General features: G+C 40.3%; 1 protein-coding gene across 2 annotated transcripts in view; it reads left to right on the top strand.

Moving 5' to 3' along the window:
* The window catches only part of Klhl32 (kelch like family member 32), a 200,090-nt gene that overhangs the window by 117,486 nt on the left and 62,896 nt on the right, over positions 1–19,708 (top strand). For both annotated transcript variants that reach the window (XM_050144952.1, XM_050144954.1), the window contains exon 6: positions 13,747–13,962. In XM_050144952.1, coding sequence (XP_050000909.1) covers positions 13,747–13,962 — 216 coding nt within the window. The remainder of the gene's footprint in view (positions 1–13,746; positions 13,963–19,708) is intronic.

Raw genomic sequence — 19,708 nt, 5'->3', positions numbered from 1 at the left:
CTAATCCCAAAGTGTTGCATTTATTTATCTAGCTCCTCTTGTGTTGACTTGTTTATCTCCCTGTGACATAAACTCATCCCCCGAAGTCACTTGACCTTAAGTGACTAAGTTTTCCTACCCTTCGCTCCTACTCTCTGAAATAGAGACAGCATCCTTTTACCCCTTGGTGTTGTTGAAAGATTCAATAGGTTGGGGAATGCAATGGGTCATGCAACACGAATCCTGCACCAGTAGATGCTTGAGAAACAAGAGCTGACATGGTGAGAAGCTGCCCCTGTGCGCACATGCTGAGTAAGCAATGGTGAATTCTGAAGCAACATTTTTCAGCCCATGGTGACTGAGGCCAGCTTTGTTAGTACCTGATCATGGCTATTTTTCTGTGCCCCTCCCTCCTAGAATTCCAGCTTACTAAGAAACTTTCCCAAAAAACAATATAAAATTATTCATGAACCTTAGATATTATGCATAAAATTGATTATGAAAATGTACCAGTAACCTAATTGTAGAATTCTTCAGTTATATAGCACAAATATATCTAAATATGTCTTCTAAAACTGACAGAATTAGAGCATGTTTTGTTTCTTGTGCTTTTTTGAATTGCTGGTAATACTTTGTTTTTATTTAATCGAGGCATATAAAATGTATATTTGTATTAGCATATGAATACATAGTTACTTAAGACTATCCAGAAATATTTACATGTTTGTGTATAAGTATATGTATGTTTACACATGCATATGTATATTTATTCATATATATGTTGATGCACATAAAATACTTGGGCTTGCATCTACACGGTCAGTGGAATATTTATTTTCTTCCTTAACAATTTGACTTTATCCTATTAACCCCAAATGTAGTACTGAGAAAACTCAGTCTCTTTACATACGTGATAAACATGATCATTTATTTCCCTGCCTGATTCATTCCAAGGCTGTTAAAAGTTGAGTTGCTTGTATCTGTTCATTTGCTTTAACCTGTTCTAGCCCCTCACCATGTATCCATGTTAAACCTTTCTGTTGCTTCCTGGACTCTGGAGTACAGCCCTTTCTTGCTGCACTGGGTTGGGTAGTCACATAATATCTTGGTTTATAACTAGGTTGTAATCCAAATAGGAAACAGGTGGAATCACAACTGGGGATGGTGCCTTGGATATTAATGGCTTGGCTCAGCCGTGGAATTTCTAAAGCTGTATACACTTTTTTGTCTTAATTATGCATTCATTAAAAGCTTTTTTACCCCACAGAATAAAGTAAATATTTTTTGATCTCCATAGTGTGCTCCCAGACTGTAGATTTGCACAGCAGGGTCTTGATAATCTGAATAAATTGTATTTCCCCAAGGACTTTATCTTTCAAATAAGGTCATAAAGAAAGGCAGCTCCCCCCATCCTTGAATTTCTCAATGTGCCTTTTCTGCCTGAGAAGCGAAGTATATGATAGTAACCGAGACATGGTTGTGATCCGCTATATTGTCTTGGTCTGCTCTCCTTGTTTATCTCTCTCTCTCTCTCTCTCTCTCTCTCTCTCTCTCTTTTTTAAGCTTGGGGACTATTTTATTAAAATTTAAATGAACAACACGAGGAAAAGTAAGCTGTATAGCTACAGGGAAGAGCGGCATGGAGACCAGGAAAAGAGAACGACAAGCCTTTTGAAGTTAGGTCCCAAAAAGCAGTCAGACCCCATGTTGCAGATCTGTATGAAGCTGCTTGGTAGACAGCAATTACAGCAGTTATAAAGGGAATAACAGTCACTATAACTATTGGATGTTTAGCCTCCACTCTGAGGATGTCGCTGTACATATGTTTTCAGAATGCTCATCGCATATTCAGAATATGTTATCACTTTTCCTAGTCTGTAGGTATGGAAATTTGACTTGAGGTGTTTGTTGTTCACTGGCTGGGACCATCTAGGATGTTCAACTTCAAATCGTGTTTTTTTTTTTTTTAAATCCAATTCTAAGATAAAGATGCCCTCACTGCCTTTAAGACCCAGTGAAGAAGACAGAAATAAAAAGTTAGAAACTCAAATGAGGGTCCACAAACACTTGAATTTACAATATTTTTGAGTCACCCAGAACAAGATGGCAGTGTATCCATTTTTAATGGCAGCTTGCAAATAGTAGATAGTTGCTAATATTTTTACAAATGTTTTCCTCTGTGTCTAAGATGCCGTGTTTAACTAATATTTAGTCTGTGTTCTGTTACTTGTTTAATATTAAGATGTTTAATACATTTAGTTGGTGTTTGACAAATTACCTTTAAATTCTTCAACTACTTGAACATTTGTAGGACAGGAGTGTCTGTTTTACTATGAACCAAGAAATAAGATCAGTAAAAGCTAGATTTTTACAGATACCTTGTGTTACTTGTCTCCCATTAGTTAAAAATTAAAAGAAGGGATTTTCACAAGAGATAAAGAAGACATGAAGAAATAAAGACACAGTCTGAACCTGAGGGAAAGGTGACTTGGACAGTTAGTGCTTGAAAAGTCAGAAAGGAAGCAGCCGTCCAAGCTGGAGTGCTTTGCCATCCCAAGGAAGGAACCAGTCAGTCAGATCTGGGTGGTCGCCATGAGAAGAGTATTTAAACCCCACTTGACAAGCCTCATAGCCTGGTGTTTCAGTCTTCAAATGCTTTGCAAACAATAATCATTTGGGGCAAAGGGAAATTATGAGAGAATTCATCCCTGCTTGAAACTATATGTTGTAGTTCTGACTTACACTATGGACACTGGATTTTTCTAATCCTCACTAAAATCAAGAAAAATCAGGTTCTCTTTCAACATTTTGGGGAAAGAGAAAATAATTTCACATGGGCCAGATCGGAAGACCCATGATGCACTGCAGCTGCCAGCTTTTGCTTATTACAGGTGAGCATTCTACTCCCTACTTATTATGTGAAAATTCTATTACCTCACTAGCACCATGGGATAATTTCCTGAGCTCAGATCAAGCATTTGAGAATCTCTTTCTTGATCATTAAGTCATAGCTATAACAAAGCTGTTTCTTCTTCCATGACAGTCATGGGCATGTCTCACAACTTACTATTTTTTTCATTCGTAATACAACAACTATTTTTTCAGTTACAACCGATGAGAAGAACAATGATGATTAGGATTTTGTAGGATTTGCTGGTCTTAAAATGCAAGGGTTACTTTCTGCTGCAGATGATTCCTGACTTAGGAGGCTCTGACTTTCAGTATTACAATGGCGTAGCAGGGGCACGCTTGGAGAAAAAGGCATGCATTTCCTGTTAACCTTCTCATGAGGCTGGTCTTGTGTGTTGTGGTAGCGCTAGCAGTCCTGTACAGTACTGTTGAGTCACGGCTCCTAGTTAATCACACAGTCTCTAGGGTAAACAACCCATAGTCTTCAGAACACTACTAGAGCCATGAGCTTTGGCAATTAAGCATATAGTATATTTTTAACTACTGTATTTTCAACATAAAATAGATTTATAAAAAGATAACCCAATTATAAGCATTAGAGTTCAGTTGGTAACGAGGTGTCCTACCTCCTTACTGTATAATAAATACTTGGCACTTGGTCTCAAAACGCAGCTGACAGGATATCTTAATTGCACTTTGAGCTGACATAGCTACCAAGCAAGCCAGGCTGCCTTTACATATAACATGGGATATTTGGAATAGTTTTGAGTCATTGTCTATTTTTTCTTGGTTTCATACCCAGGGTGCCTTTCCTTTAGCAGAGGAAAAAAATTTATCTGAAATATTATTCAATTTGCCCATCTTAGAAGTAAAAATTCTGGAAATCAAAAATGGTACTTCTATTTGCTTTAACCTTGAGAAACATTTAACATTATCCTCAATCCAAGTCATGGTTTTCACACTGATCAGAAGTGTTGTTGGTGCTTATTTTTCTTTCACAAGTCACTGGCGTTCTTAGAATTAAATGAAGGAAGAAGAGAAATAGCCATTAGGGGCTGTGTCGATCAGGTGTCCTACTACCAAGTGCAAGCATCTCTACTGTTTTTATGTATCTAGGACTCCTGGATTTGAGGTATCCTATTTTGGGGCAGGTATTGAGATAGAACATGGTAGATATGATCACATGATAACAGTTTTCCCATGTTTTATATAATTCCCGTGTCAGGGGTATGATTACACTGCAGAGCTGGATAGGCAAGGACCTACTGACAGGCCAGAGGGCCATCAGAATAGCTGAGCCTCCAATAGACTTTGTTTTTGAAACATGGACCACTGATGGGCAGATTGTGTTGCAGTTGGTCCAGGGGGCACATCCTTTCGCCATAGCTCACAGGAGCTGGACTGTGGCTCACGGACAGTGCATGTGTACATTCTAGATATAAGATTTCTTATTTTTGCCATCCAAGATCAGTGGAAAGGCAGTGAATCTAGATGACATTATCTGAGGGATAGGTTCACAGCTGCTTTGAATTATAGAGCAAAGTTGTTATATAAATGTCCTCATCAACTTAGCTGAAATACTAAGAAGTGCATTGGAATTTTTGGCAAGTTATACCATTACACGAGATCCAGGAAAGGACATCACAGAGGCCAAGATGGTCATCCTCTCATTGTCTTCCCTGTTTGGGGAAGATGGGAGGAGGGCAGCAGGGTCAATGACCCCTGAGGCTCACTCACTTCATCCTACCCATATCGTAACCATCTGACCATTTTAATTGAAGAGGTAATTATATTGACTGTATTTCAAAGAAAGATCATATTTAGCTTTTTGTAGTTTTTATCCCCCATGACCTGCCCAAGTTAATCTCAAAAAAAATCTTTTAAGGATCTCACAGGAGTAAACCATACAAAAAGCACAAATGTGGAAAATATGTCAGTTTTTTTTATGAATTATTGACATTGGAAAAGTAGCATTTCTTCTATAGCTAGTGCAGTTTGGGGGACACATTTTGTGGCTGTTCTGTAATTTAACTTGTCATTCATATCATAAGAAACAAGTAGAAGGGAAAAGAGAAGCCAAATATCCCTGAACCAAAGAAAAAATAAATATTATTTAAAAATATTCCCTGAAGAACAACAATGTCTACACTATAATTCTGAATAAAAACTAAATTTCAAGTGGAAAATAGTGAGACAGAAATCAAACCTTTTTAGAAGGAAAAGAAAGTTTTACTTTTTAATTATTATTTTTTATTGATTTTATTGAGCTACACATTTTTCTTTGCTGCTCTCCCTGCCTCTCCCCTCCCTTTCAACCTTCTCCCAAGGTCCCCATGCTCCCAATTTACCCAGGAGATCTTGTCTTTTTCTACTTCCCATGTAGATTAGATCCATGTATGCCTCTCTTAGGGTCCTCAATGTTGTCTAGGTTCTCTGGGATTGTGATTTGTAGGCAGATTTTCTTTGCTTTATGTTTAAAAACCACTTATGAGTGAGTATATATGATAATTGTCTTTCTGGATCTGGGTTACCTCACTCAATATGATGTTTTCTAGCTCCATCCATTTGCCTGCAAATTTTGAGATGTCATAATTTTTTCTGCTGTGTAGTACTCCATTGTGTAAATGTATCTTATCCATTCTTTGGTTGAGGAATATTTAGGTTGTTTCCAGGTTCTGGCTATGACAAACAATGCTGCTATGAACATAGCTGAGCATGTGTCCATCCAGCATATATCTGATATTTGGAGTAGAACAGTAGACAAGGCTGGCCGGTTGTCTTCCCAAAGGACTAACTTGTTGGGGGCCTGTACATGCACATATAAATACAGGAAAATGAAGAAGATAAGTACGCATGGAGATAAATGAAGCAAGCAGACTAGTAGAAAAATGTGATAGGACGTCATCCCATGGAGACAGAGAGGGACATGTTGGGCATGATGCCCATGTGCAAAAAAGAGAAACTGTATTTGTTATTCATAAGAAATTAGCACCTGCTGCTTCCCAGTTCTGGGACATTGTTCCTGCAGCTTCAGCTCCATCTTATTCTAAAATGTAGGTTTCATGATTGAATTAGTTATGGTGAGGCCAATAAATAAGAAGATAATTCTTATTTAAAGGACAGTTTGAGCTGGTATGATGATGACTCAGCTGTTAAAGGCACTTGCTGCAAGATTGATTCCTAGAGCTCGCTCCCTGGGACCCACATGATTTAAGGAGGGAAACAACTCCCACAAATTGTCTTATCTCCATACAACCTGCCACTTGTGTGAACATGCGCACACACACACTCGCACATGTTATAAATTAATAAAGTAAAGCATTCAAAATCTTGAATCTTACAAAAACCAAAAGAATTGATAAACTGTAAACACTCAGTAGATGGGAAGAAATGAAACCTGTAGTGGATGCAAATCTCCTGTCTTGCTAAGTCAGTGTCTGATCTTTCTTCAATTGTTAACGCCACATTCTCAGTAAACCCTTAGTAACTTTTCATTCCAGGTCAAACCCTTACTTACAGCCACTCAGCTTCATGTTCTATTCTTTGTAGTGTTTACCTTAGTCATATTTTTCATTTATTTGTAAGGGGATAGACAGACAGACAGACAGACCTTCCAGAAGACTGCACTCTTCAAGAACTGGTGCCTATGTCTTTGGTTGCAGCTCCTGTTGTCTTCGTCCCTCTTGTTGTGAATGTGTGTGAGGTTGTCACAGTTGGAGCCAAGCCAGTCTGGTTCGTGATGCTGCTTTGCAGGATGAGAAATTCCGCAGAATCCAGGTCATGGGAGACAGTGCTGTGTCCTGAATTTTATTTTATTTTTCCTATAAGCAGATGGGAGTCTGTTACTTGGCTTTAAAAAAATTCTCTAAAAGTTTCGCTTATATAAAAAGGAAATGACTTTATGGAACAGTTGTTAGAGAGTGATGGAGTTCAAGGGATTTATAAACATAGACTTTAATTCTGGGTGCTTTCAGCTGAAATTGGGGCTTTGTAGGGCTAAGGTCACAGCCCCTCCTTCTTTGATGGTGTTTTTAATTTGGTTTCTATTTAGTTGGTAAATTAGGAGGAACTGACATTGCAAATATTAAATTCTTATCTAAGCATAAGCGATGTATATTTAAATTTGTTTTGTGTCTTATAGTTTTACTTGCATTGTCTTTAGAACTTGTTATTAAATATGTCTACGTATTTTGTTGTTTTAAAATGTCATTTATTTATTCCTTGACAATTTGATACATGAATAGAATGTTTCTTAAGCCTACCCACCCCCAACTCTACCCTCCCACTCCTTCCAGACAACCCCTAATACATCTTCTTCCCACGTTGGTGCCCCTCTCTTTTTATTAAATACATTTATATCTGAGTTTTAAACAGTTCATGGTATAGTCAAACCCTTACATAAAGAGAGAATTGATAATTTGGTACCAGAGGCAGGAATGGTAATTTTTGACAGTTCCAGGAGTCCAGACAAGAGATGATAAATGACATAAGAGACATGCTAATAAGGAAGAACAGACAGGATTAGGCAATTGACTTGATAGAAGAAAAGAATGTAGGCCAGTGTGGGGGCTCCTGATGCAGAAATCTAGATGCGACCATTCTCCAAAAGAAGAAAGAAAAGAGCTGAGAGGTGGTTCAGTAGTTAGGGGCATATGTTCCTCTTGTACAGTTCCTGGGTTTAGTTATAAGTCCAGTTTTAGGGGATCCCATATCCTCTTCTGACTTCGGGGGACACTGCATGCATGTGATGCACACACGTTCATACACATAAAATAAACATATCTAAAATTGTTTTAAAAAAAAAGAATATACAGAAGAAGCAAGCCCACACAAAATAGGTTCAGTTTGGACATGTTGGTATAATAGGCTATGGGATGGTAGCTCAAAGAAGACCCTTACTGCTGGTGAGAAAATGGATTCTGAGCTAAGGAAAATGGATTGGATAGGAATATAAATTTAGTTATAAACTTAGTGCTCAGTTCTGTATTTTTTTCTTTTTACTTTCATCATCATCTTCCTACCCTAATGTATCGGTACACTTTCTTTCAAGTAATGGGTATCCAGAGAGGCCGTGTTCTTCCTTTCCCCTTCTTGTGTCGGTGATTTTTTCCCCCTCCAGCATGCCTCTGGGGACAGACCTGTCTGGTGAGGTGAGGTAGTGAAGAAACCACCAACACAGAGACAGACAGACCCACAGTAAAGCTGGGATCTGGTAGGCGGGATTATCTGACTGAGGAGCCATCGCACACTAGAAGCTCAGCGTGCTTGCGGTATACAGCTGAACAGAGAGGTGAGGTTATGACATGCAGCTGCACTGCACAGGGAGGCATGCTGATTCAGAGATAAACAAGGAGTGAGGGCATGCAGTGGGCTCACAGAGACAGGCTTACCTAATCTCGGTAGGAGCAGTCTCCATAACGGAGAAGTCTTCAGGCTGTAAACATCAGAGAGAGAGGACTGTGGCGGACATTTCTGCATACACTATCAATATCTTTCACATAGTCAAGAGGAAGGCTTTTCTATCTCTCTGAAATGGTGTTGCCATTTCCCATGAGTCTGATAAGATCTTTACCATGACTGCCTCATGTCACCAACACACAATCACCCAGGACTTCACACATTTAGAATTTCCTCCACCCCCACCCCCAGGGATGAACTTTGGTTTTCCGATACAAAGCCACAGGGGTTTTTTAATACTTTCCTGGTTTTGCTCTGACTGGCTCCAATCTGCTCTATACTTTGCATGAGCCCAGTTGTTTGGAGAAGGGATTTTCAAATAGTATCTCCATGACAGCCCTGTGAGTAGGTTGGACTTTTTCATTTGTATAGGATGAGTAGTGTCAGTCTGGTGATGGTGTACACTTCTCATCAATAGAACCACATCTGCCTGACTTCAGGGACCTGTCCATCCCTACTGTCCCGAGTTGTCTCTGTGTCTGCGATGTTCTGCCCTGAAAACAAGTTTTTCTTTTCTTTTTCTTTGGGCACAGGAGCAACTTCTTTTTTTTAAAATAAAGCCTACAATATAAATGGTGTGTGTGTGTGTGTGTGTGTGCACTGAAAGTGATGATCTCTGCACGATGAACTTATGTATGGTTTTCACAGATCCTGTCTGCCCCAATAGAAGGGGTGTGTGCTGTGGCATCATGGTCTTAGGGAGGTGGATTCTCTATTCCCCTCACCTTCCCACTGCTCACAGTTGAACTACAGAGACACAAGTTATGTGTGGAAAGGTGAACAGAAGCTTCTGACATAGCTAGAAGGCACTGGAGATCTGGGGACATTGTTTTCAAGGAGCAATGAAAAGATGGAGCTCAGAGCATCTTTATCTCAAAACTGCTGTTTCTATCATACACAGACAGGTACAAGTGGCCTTCAGTACGAGTACTACTGCTCAGTTATTCATGGCACACCATCTTTGGATTTTTATTAATATAGTCCTGAAGAAGATTAAAGAATTACCTTTAGAGGAAACTCAGTGGGACTGAGAAGATGGTTCAGTTGTAATATGTTTACTATGTGTGACTGAGGACATGGGTTTGTATCCCCAGCACCCAGATGAAAAGTGAGCATTCCTGGCTTTATCTGTCTCCAGTATTGTAAGGGAAGACAGCTGGATCCCTAGAACTCAGTGGCTGGCCAGTCTTTCCACACTGATGGGTTCCAGGTATAGCGAAAACCCTATCTCAAAAAATAAGAGGAGCAGGATCAAATAAGACACATAACATGAGTGCCTGCCCTTCACAAGCATACACATGCATGTACACACATTGGCATGTGTGTACCCACATGAATATGCACATATAACACATACATATATACATGAAAACTTTTTCATAGGGACTGGTGAGATGGCCTAGTGGTTAAAGTGCTTTCCAGACAAGCGTGAGTTTGGATTTCTAGAAGCCACATAAATGTCAAATGGATGGGGCAGCTTACCTGTAATTGCAGCCTTAGAAAGCAAAGCTGGGGTCCCAGAGCAAGCTGACTTGGGAGACTAGGCATAGTGGGGAGGTAAGGGTGTCACTGGGAGAGGACTGCCTCGATTAGTAAGATGGACATGTGATGCAGGATGATTCTCAACATACACATCCACACTTATACCACAAAAATACATGTGCCTACACGCAGACAAAATTTATATACATACATGCAAACTACACATATGCTGAAGTAGAAGAGAACAAACATAAATAACAAAAATATCTTTGTTTTTGTTACTTAGGGAGGGGAAGAGGTGTTGCTGGGAGGCTACTTGTTGGTTCTCAACTGCTCAGACTCCCGAAATAACCATACAGAAACTATATTAATTAAAACACTGCTTGGCCCATTAGCACTATCTTCTAATTAGCTAACACGTATATCTTAATTTTACCCATTTCTAGTAATCTCTGTATCGCCATGTGGCTGTGGCTTACTGGGTAAAGTTCCATCCTTCTGTCATGGCTACATGGCTTCTCTCTGACTCCACCTCTTTTCTCCCAGCATTCAGCTTAGTTTTCCCCACCTAGCTCTGTTCCCCTATGGCTCTGCTATAGGCCCAAAGCAGTTCCTTTATTAATCAATGACATTCACAGCATACAGAGGGGGGAATCCCACATCAAAGGGGAAAGAGAGATAAGTGAACATGAATTGGTTGAGTAGGGAGATGGGAAGGATCTAGGAGAAGGGAAAACATTATCAAATTATATTAAATAAAAATTAAATAAAAAGAAAAAACAGTTATTTAAAATCCCATATTAAAATAATTTAAAAATTATCTTTTATTTTGAAGTGGACTGACTGCTTTTAAGTTTAGGGCTTATAATTGGAAGAAACCCAGAATGGTGTATAAAGATAGAAAGACCCTTGATGAAGTATATTCAGTTGCCATTCCATATTCAATTCATGTTTTCTTCACTTGCTCCCTGCTCACCACTTTTTCTCTGTAGGTGTTTCTGCTCCTGCCCACTCTCATCTTTGTGCCCTGGTACTGACCATTGAATCAGAACCCTGAAACCCCTGCAATAGTTGAAAAGTAGGCTTTGGACGAATGGCAGAGTAAGGCTGTGAGACACGGAAATATTCTCCGGGCTCTAGATTAGGCAAACTTACTCAGAGATGTCCTCCATCCCATAGGCATGTCCTGAAGTACACACTAGACTCTCCTGTCCTCTCCCGATGGCCTTGTAATTACCAATCCTAAGATAAAGACCTTGAAGAACAATTTTAAGTATACGTGTAAAGCTAGCGCTGTAACCGATATATTTCTTTGATAAAATGTGAATAAAAAGCCAGGCTATTTTGAGTAAAAGTCATGATGTTTGCATTGTAGTGGACTTCAGTGGTCATCTGTTTTGATAAACAGTATTTTGAAGATAAGCATCGAGTCCTTTAAGACTTGGTGGCAAATAGACCTATTAAGAATCCTATTGTTGGTAGGGCCGTGGTGGTACACACCTTTAATCCCAGCACTCGGGAAGCAGAGACAGGCAGATCTCTGTGAGTTCGAAGTCAAGCTAGTCTACAAAAGCTAGTTCCAGGATAGATAGGACTGTTACACAGAGAAACCCTGTTTCGAAAAAACAAAAAACAAAAACAAAACAAAACAAAACAAAAAAGCAGCTTATCGTAGGGGCCTCCCCTTTATTGTCCTACCAGATTTGTGTAGCTTCATCAGAGAAGCTTCTTTTTGCAGTAAATTGTGATTACCATGGAGACCCACACTGGTCAGCATGAAGAGAATAAGGTACTGTGAAGTGCTCAACCCTAAATAGGGCATCTGTATCATGTTCTTCCTTTAGAGCTATGTGGTCATCATGGAAGTGGTGGGGAGATGTTATTAGAGCCTGCGCGGTGATACATTGTTTGTTGGGCACAGTGGGACTGTTACATATAAACCCACAGCAACTGTGACTGCATGCCCAAGACCTGAAAAAGATCAAACCAGCTGAGATCCCAGAATGGATAGGAAAGGGGCTCATGCAGTCCCACCGTTAACTGAGGCACAACTGGAGACTATTGACTTCTAGGGAAGGGAGAATCAGTTTACTTTATTGATGTGGCCTGTAAGAGGCAACTCATGCTTTAGGAGGTTTTCCTACACCCTAGCAGATATAGGCAACACATGAACTTGTGGTATATATGATCCCATAATATTTGAGAATTTAAATAAGTATCATATTTAAAAAATACTCATTTAAACTGTCAAATATTTTGAAATTATATATAATAGAATAAAATATTATTAAAATTCTTAATAGTCTTAGAAAACTAGGGAAAGGAAATATATCATGCTTAATTAAATAGGTCTGTAGAATATATGGATGCCTTAAAGCATCCTCCAGTCCTTCTGCTGTTACAAAACACTGACCACATATTAGTGACTATGAAGTCTGAATGAGGGGTCTCTGACATACCATTATTCTTATTCTACTTAACTAAGCAAGCTTTCTATCAACAGCCAAGTGTACCACCCTGGCTCTCACAGAGGTGCAGTGACAGGGGTTCCTGGGAGCTGCAGCTTTGTGGCTAAAGTCCTGGAGTCCGGGCTACTATACATTTGAGAGCGTGGCTGCAGAAACTTTGGGAATAAGTAGGAGGGAATGCCACTGGTGTTCTGAATGTTCAAGGCTAGCAAAACAAGATCCACGTTTAGGTGGACACGAGTCTTTCGGTGAGATTAACTCCTTTGTTAAGACTTACAGATAAATTTTGTCTTTCAACTCCATTAAGTCAGGATGGGTAGTGGTTTTGTATAGACATACTGAGACTGAAGTTTCACGAACAATGTAGTCAGCGTGTCTTTGGGTTTGTGATTAGTCCTCAACCCACTTAACTGTTCTTACATTACCTTCAGTAGACAAGGAGCCAAACTACAGGCAGGGTAAAATGCATGATTGTCCCTGTATTAGTCAGGGCTCTCTAGAGATATAGTGTGTGTGTGTGTGTGTGTGTGTGTGTGTGTGTGTGTGTGTGTGTGTGTTTACACAAGGGGATTTATTAGAACGACTTACAGACTGTTGCTTAGCAAGTCCAACAATGCCTGTTTACCGATAGAAAGTCCCAGATTCCAACAGTTGTTCACTCCATGAGTCTGGGTGTCTCAGCTGATCTTCAGTATACAACCGAATCCTGGAGAAGCAGACTTTATTGCCAATGAAGGGTAACGGGAGGGTGAGGGCAAGCAGGCAAAAAGCACAAACTTCTTTCTTTCTTGTCCTTCGTAATGGCTCCCATGAGCCACGAGTCTTTATTGGTAAGGACTTCCACATGTTTTTGGAAAGTTGCAAAGTAGCATTTCAGTTGGCAAAGTGAGGACATCCTTTCAGGAAATCACCTTGTAGAGATGTCTTTAAGGTCTGGAGAGACAGCAGTTAAGAGCACTGTCTGCTCTTCCAGAGGACCAGGGTTCAATTCCAAGCACCCACATGACAACTTACAGCTGTCTGTAACTCTAGTTCCAAGGGATCCCTCATACAGGCATATATGCAGGCAAAACACCCATGCACATAAAATAAAAATAAGTTATTTTAAAAAGAATATGGGTTTGGTGGTGAAGGAAAACTTAGAGCTTTATAATTGGGGTAGGGGGATTATCTTAATATTAATGGCCCCTGCTGGACAATAGTGGTACGCACCTTTAATCCCAGCACTTGGGAGGTAGAGGCAGGAGCATCTACATGAGTTCTAGACCAGCCTAGTTACAGAGTAGCTAGGACTGTTATACAGAGAAACCCTGCCTTGAAAAAACATACATATATATCACCCCACCCAATATGAAAATATGAAAATTTTTCATATGTGAGTGAACATAATTTCTTGCCTGTTCTATGTGAATTTCTAAGAGTTTTTTTTTTTATGTTTTTTGGCACCCAGGAACTAAATAGCTTTAATTACTTGGATCTGTACAGACTTGCTGACCTCTTTCACCTCACTTTGCTGGAGAAGGCTGTGATTGATTTCCTAGTGAAGCATCTCTCGGAGCTTCTAAAGAGTCGCCCGGAGGATGTTCTCACACTGCCCTACTGTCTGCTTCAGGAAGTGCTCAAGAGTGACCGCTTGACCTCCCTGAGTGAAGAGCAGATCTGGCAGGTAAGGGCACACTGCGTGGCCTCGGAAAGGCATGACATCATCAGAAAGGGAAGAATTCAGGTGCAACAACTCCCTCGGTGGGCAAGTCATTGGTAGACACGTACCAATCTGCAGCCATTTACACCTGCCAGTCTGCAGCCATTGGAGGACATCCGCCAGTCTGCAGCCATTGGTGGACATCCGCTAGTCTGCAGCCATTGGTGGACATCCGCTAGTCTGCAGCTCCTCGGGAATTAGACCAGCACTGTGGTTTCCTCAAACCTGGGTAAATCAGAAAAGGGAAGGGATTTTCTCTTGACACCAAAAACGTTTCTTAAGCTTAATATGAGAAGAATGGATTGTAAAACAATTTTTACATATTCAAGCCATTGAAACAAAAAGAATTTAGGGTGTGGGGAGAAACCATTCATAAACATTTCTTTTTAAAATTATTTAAATGGGAAAAATGTAGAAATAGCTTTTGGTAGTTCAAATAAACTTTTTCATTTGAGTTTTTAAGTAATTTGTGATAACTTATTAATAAATTTTGAAGTTGGCGATTTTTAATGTTTTAAGTCTGGGTGAAGGACTTGTCTACAAGTCAATGATATGAAGGTTAACAGATAAATTTATATGTCATAGGTAAACACAAATATTCAAAAATGGTTGTACTCTGGAATCTTTGAGATTGTTTTTAAATAACTTGGAGTCCGTTCCAAAAATTCCTAAGAGCAATAGTGTGCATGTCTAGGGAATTTGGAATGTTTTCAAAAGTTGTTTCTTTTATTTTTAAGATTATAATATAATTTAATTATTTCTCTTTTCCCTTTTCCTTTCTCCAAATGCTCTCATATACCCCCTTGCTCTTTCTAATCTGTGACCTTTTTTCCATTAATTTTTGTTACATGCATATAAGTATATGTATATACATACACATATATAAACATATACACATAAACACACAGAGAGAGGCCTCCATACAATCTGCATGCTCTGTATAGTGTTACTTGTATATTTGTTTTCAGGGTGAACCAGTTGGTACTGGATAACCAGTTGGTGGGGTCTTCCTTGAGGAAGACTATTTCTTCTGCTCTCAGCATTCCCTGATTGCCTGTAGTTCTTTTTGTAGGACTGAAGTCTTGTGGGTTTTCCCCTGCCTTCACTTGAGCATGCGTATTGTCATCTTTGTTTGGGTGGTCATGTTGGTGAGACATTATGGGTGTAGCTTTGACGTTACTAGAAGACATAATTTCACCGCAAGCTTCTGATTCTATGGCTCTTACAATCATGCTGCCTCCCCTTCCAAAATGTTCCCTGAGCCTCAAATGTAGGGGTATTTGGTAGATGTATCCATTGAGACTGGGCTACCCAACTCTGCATTTTGGTTGGTTGTGGTTTGCTGTAGTGGTCTCCATCTGTTGTAAAGAGAAGTTTCCTTGATGAACTGTGAGGAATACACTTATCTGTGGGCATAAGGAGAAATAATTAAATTTTAGTTGGGGATTGTGTTGGTTTAGTAAAGAGGTTAGTGGTAGGTTCACCTTTAAGATCTGTGATTCTTCAAGAGCCTTGGGTAGTAGCTGGCTTGGTTTCCAGAGCCAGGCATGATTTTCCTACTGTTGAGTGAATCTTAAATCCAATTAGAGAGTTCTTGGTTACTACCAAGGTATGTGCCCATAAGTACACCTTTAAGGTTAACTTGCCAAGCTGGTCATTGCATGGTTTATAAGTTTCATGGATGGCCAGAACGGCTGGTTCTTTCCCTCCTTTGGAATCTTGCATAGCACCTTCTGGTGCCTTGGAAGTTAGTCCTCAAGGAGGAGACATTCAGGTCAGCTCCCACTGAGGGGCCTCTGGTCTCTGTGTGTGAGGTGCATGGTGTCTTTAGCAATATGGGCCTTCACCATCCACATCTGGGCGAAAACCAGGACAGTAGAAACAGCCTGTGAGTTTGGGGAGTCTCTTGGACGATTCTGATCACCACTCCAAAGAGGGCTTCTTATGCCTGGGGTGAGGGTTTTTTTTTTTTTTTTTTTTTTTTTTAGATAATCTTTGGCTCTTGGAGGAAGGATTTTCTTCCCAGATGAGAAAATTTCTTTTAAACTGTATATGTATATACATAGATGTATTGCATTATTGTTTTTTAAGACAGATAGCTATAGTATGATTCCTTATGACTTTTCCTGACATTCTTATGGTTATTTTATCCTCTCCTTCCTTTGCACTTATTTCCCTCTCCCCTACCCAATTAGAGTCCCCCTTTTCCCAATCCCAGATCAGATCACATATACCCTGCTATTCCTCTCTATTGCTCCTTTACCGACTCTCTCTTTTTATTTTCAGAAGCACTTCCTTACTCTAATAGATGATGCTTAAATCTCAAATGAAAGACCTCAATGTTCTTCCTACACTAGAGTGGGAAAAAAAAAAAACCCTCTAGTTCATTATGCATTCCTTACTGCTTTCGCAAGCCCTTCCTTTTCCCTGACTCTAGAATCTTTTCACATCCTGTCACTGCTTTGTCTAGCAGTGGGACAGGGAGGATGTTTTTTGTTTGAAAGTTGATTATTCAATTTGAATCCTCTTCTGCTCATCCCTAGTGACTGTCCTTGGATACTGCGCCTGAAGTCGTTGGGATGTGCATCCCTTTTCTCCCTTCCCTGTCTCATTCTGCAGCTCTGTCTACACATCTTGATGCTACTTAGAGTGCTGTGCCTGCAGGATGGGGTGAAAAATGGGTACCTTGTCCAAATACTAGGAAACGTTCAGTGTTCTATTGGCAGATGGGGTAGTAAACTCCGATTTTGCTAGCCATAGTCAGGTAGTTATATTATGCTTGTTTGCTTGTTTGTTTGCTTGCTTGCTTTACCACTGGTCAAATGTGTCGCTGAACACTGATTCTACTGATATATAACTTCCCAGATACCTGGCTTCCTTCTTTGAATTTTAGTCAGCAGTTGTCATTCTTTTTATTGAACGTAGTAAGAGATAAGGGCCAGGCAGGTCGCAGATATTTGAAACCGTATTGACTTATCAGCACAAGAGGCCTGAGGAGCAGCTGGCCCCATCTCCATCCTTTAACAAGGCTCTGTACTTGGCTCCAGTTTACAGGGCAGAGCCCCTTTCGAATCCAAGTCTCTTGATACCAACCACATCTCCTCACTAGTCCACAGTCTTGGTTTTAAAAAGTAGTTACAAGTGCTTGCTGCTTCCTGGGCATGTCAGGGAATGTTTGTTCAGGCAATGGTTGCTAGTGCTGGTGAGGATATGGTTCTGGCAGGGATTTCAATAATCCGCATCCCTGCCCTATCATGCAAAGCATCAGGATTTACTATGGCCAGCTCAGAGTACGAAGTAGCCAAATTCCTTTCCTTCGTTAAGGGGAAAAGATACAGACTAGATTTAGATTCTGTGCCTTTTATCCTACCAAGATTGAGATTTGAGGCCACCCATTCTTTTGACATCTGTCTGCTATTGTGCCACGGTTGGAGGCACTGCCAGAGATTGACACGGTGATGTGCAGATATCTGGATAGCAGGAAAATTCCATTCTGTCTGCTTAGAAGCTACTACACAGTTGCCTCTCGAAAGGCTACAGTATTATAAAGTAGAATTTTAGAAACTGGTTTCTGCAGGCAATAAGATAGTTTCTTTAGACCTGATCACTGAAAAGAAATTAAAAGACTTCCATAAATATTATCAATTTAGGCATTCAGTAGGCAATAAGAAATTGTTTTCACTTTATCTTAGCAAATAAGTAATCCCCTCATACTCAATAGAGAAAAATCAAATCAGACCAACTATAGTGCCTCAAGTAGAGTTAAGTTCATCATTTTTCTTTTTCTTGCTGAGGTTATACTAGTAATGCAATATACCATGGAAGAATCTAATATTCAGCCCAGGGTAAAGATTGGGTCTGCCAGAGGATTAGTGTCAGGGTGCTTTACAGAAGTGAAACTTGACGGACAGGCTGGAGACAGATCTCCAGAATCTCATTAAACCGCTGAATTGTTCATTACAGAACGTTCTCACTGTAATAAAGTGCTCATTGACTTTGACAAATCCCCATCCCATGTCTTAAAGAACAGCGACGAAGGGGTGCCGAGGAAGAGAAAGGAAATTGGCACCAAGTAGGGCAGGTAATAGAAGCTCAGATGAGGGGTAGTGCCATCTGATTAATATGTGCGGCACCGCTTAGGTGAACCTGGTCCGCACACATGAGTTTACCCAGGTGGCTGTCTCACTACACACTGGTAATGTAATCTGGGACCGTCCCTTATCTGGAGGAAGGTCTCGTTTTCATTATTTACCAGTTTGGTTCTGAAGACCTGTCATGAGAGCCATTAAATAACCCCACTGCATAAACTAATTTATTTACCCTTTCCTTTTTCTGTCCCTCACCTTGATACGCTATGCTGCAACCTGCAGTGACCATTTCATGGATCTATGGGCTTCCTAAATCTCTGCATCATTATTCTTTGTTTCTATGTTTATTTGTCCTGGGGGTATGGTGGGGAGATAGGGATTTTGTATCCTCTGCTGGCCTGGAACTCACTCTGTAGATGAGGCTAGCCCTGACCTCACAGGTCTCTTGCCTCTGCTCTAGAGTATGCAGATTAAAGGTATTCACCACCGTACTCAGACCGTTTGATCTTTTTAAACTTCAAGTCTCTTCTTTTGCATAGGATGTCTTAGCCTGTCCCACATGGTTTTCCTTTCATTAGCCAGTCGTTACTTGGTCTCTTAGTTAACTCCACTGTGTTGGCAGAGGAAACAGATGTTCGAACCACAGTTGTGTAGCATATGTTTTATGACCCAAAGGACTTTAAATGTACATTGCTTAAAATTCTCCTCGGTATAACTTAGCAGTTTGGTTTTATGTCCAGAGGAGAATGGTTTCTCAAATTCCAAATGAAAGCCACCAAATATTAGCTTCAAAGAAAGAGGAAACACAGCCAGCCGAAAAATGAGCAGGTGAGCACAGAGGACGTAGGAGTTCGCGGTCTCCCACTGCATTGCCTGGCAAATCTCTCCCAGTTTGACTTTGCTTGCAGGGCTGTGAGAGTTTGTAGTGCTAACTCCAGACTTTGTTTCAGTAGGATGTTGTTCAACCTCCCGGACTCGACCTGTAGAGTCCTAAGCAGGGGACCTGCCAAAGGAAGTGCTGGTTAGAAGGTTCGAAACTTTTCACAAACAAATTCTGAGGATTGGATGCCCTGCATGGATGGTGATGATTATGCTAATTAGACTACCGTAATAATTATGCAGTATTTTATATGTGCCAGTTCACCATGTTATCTACATTCAATATACTCAGTCCATAATTGTCAAAGAAAGGGTTTTAAACAAATAAGCATGGAAGCCTGTTTGTTTTCTAATGAAACAGAGCAAAAATGGATGCAGATTTGGGTGGATGGAGAGTTGGTGGGAGGCTTACCAAAATCAGAATATATTGTATGAAAAAAATCTATTTTCAATTTAAAAAAAGAAGAAAAAACAGCTTAGAATGAAATAATTCTGCCCTTTCTCCAGGAGGGCTACTTAGCACTTTTGTCTCAAAAAGATACATTCCCTGCTTGTTCAGCCACAGACCCAATAAACCTAGACTGAGAGCAAGGTGAATCTATTCCTAGGGCTGTTGATAGGAAAAGTTCCTCATGGTGCCAGTTCCTAGACAAGCTTAACCAGGAGTGCAGTCTCTCCCTCTCCCTCTCCCTCTCCCTCTCCCTCTCCCTCTCCCTCTCCCTCTCCCTCTCCCTCTCCCTCTC

This window comes from Alexandromys fortis, unplaced genomic scaffold, assembly GCF_014885135.2.
Source record: "Alexandromys fortis isolate MF-2015 unplaced genomic scaffold, M_Fortis_MF-2015_v1.1 scaffold_2_1_26212458, whole genome shotgun sequence".
Taxonomy (NCBI): Eukaryota; Metazoa; Chordata; class Mammalia; order Rodentia; family Cricetidae; genus Alexandromys; species Alexandromys fortis.
Note: the sequence above shows the minus strand (reverse complement) of the source record. Positions and strands in the feature narration are given on the sequence as shown.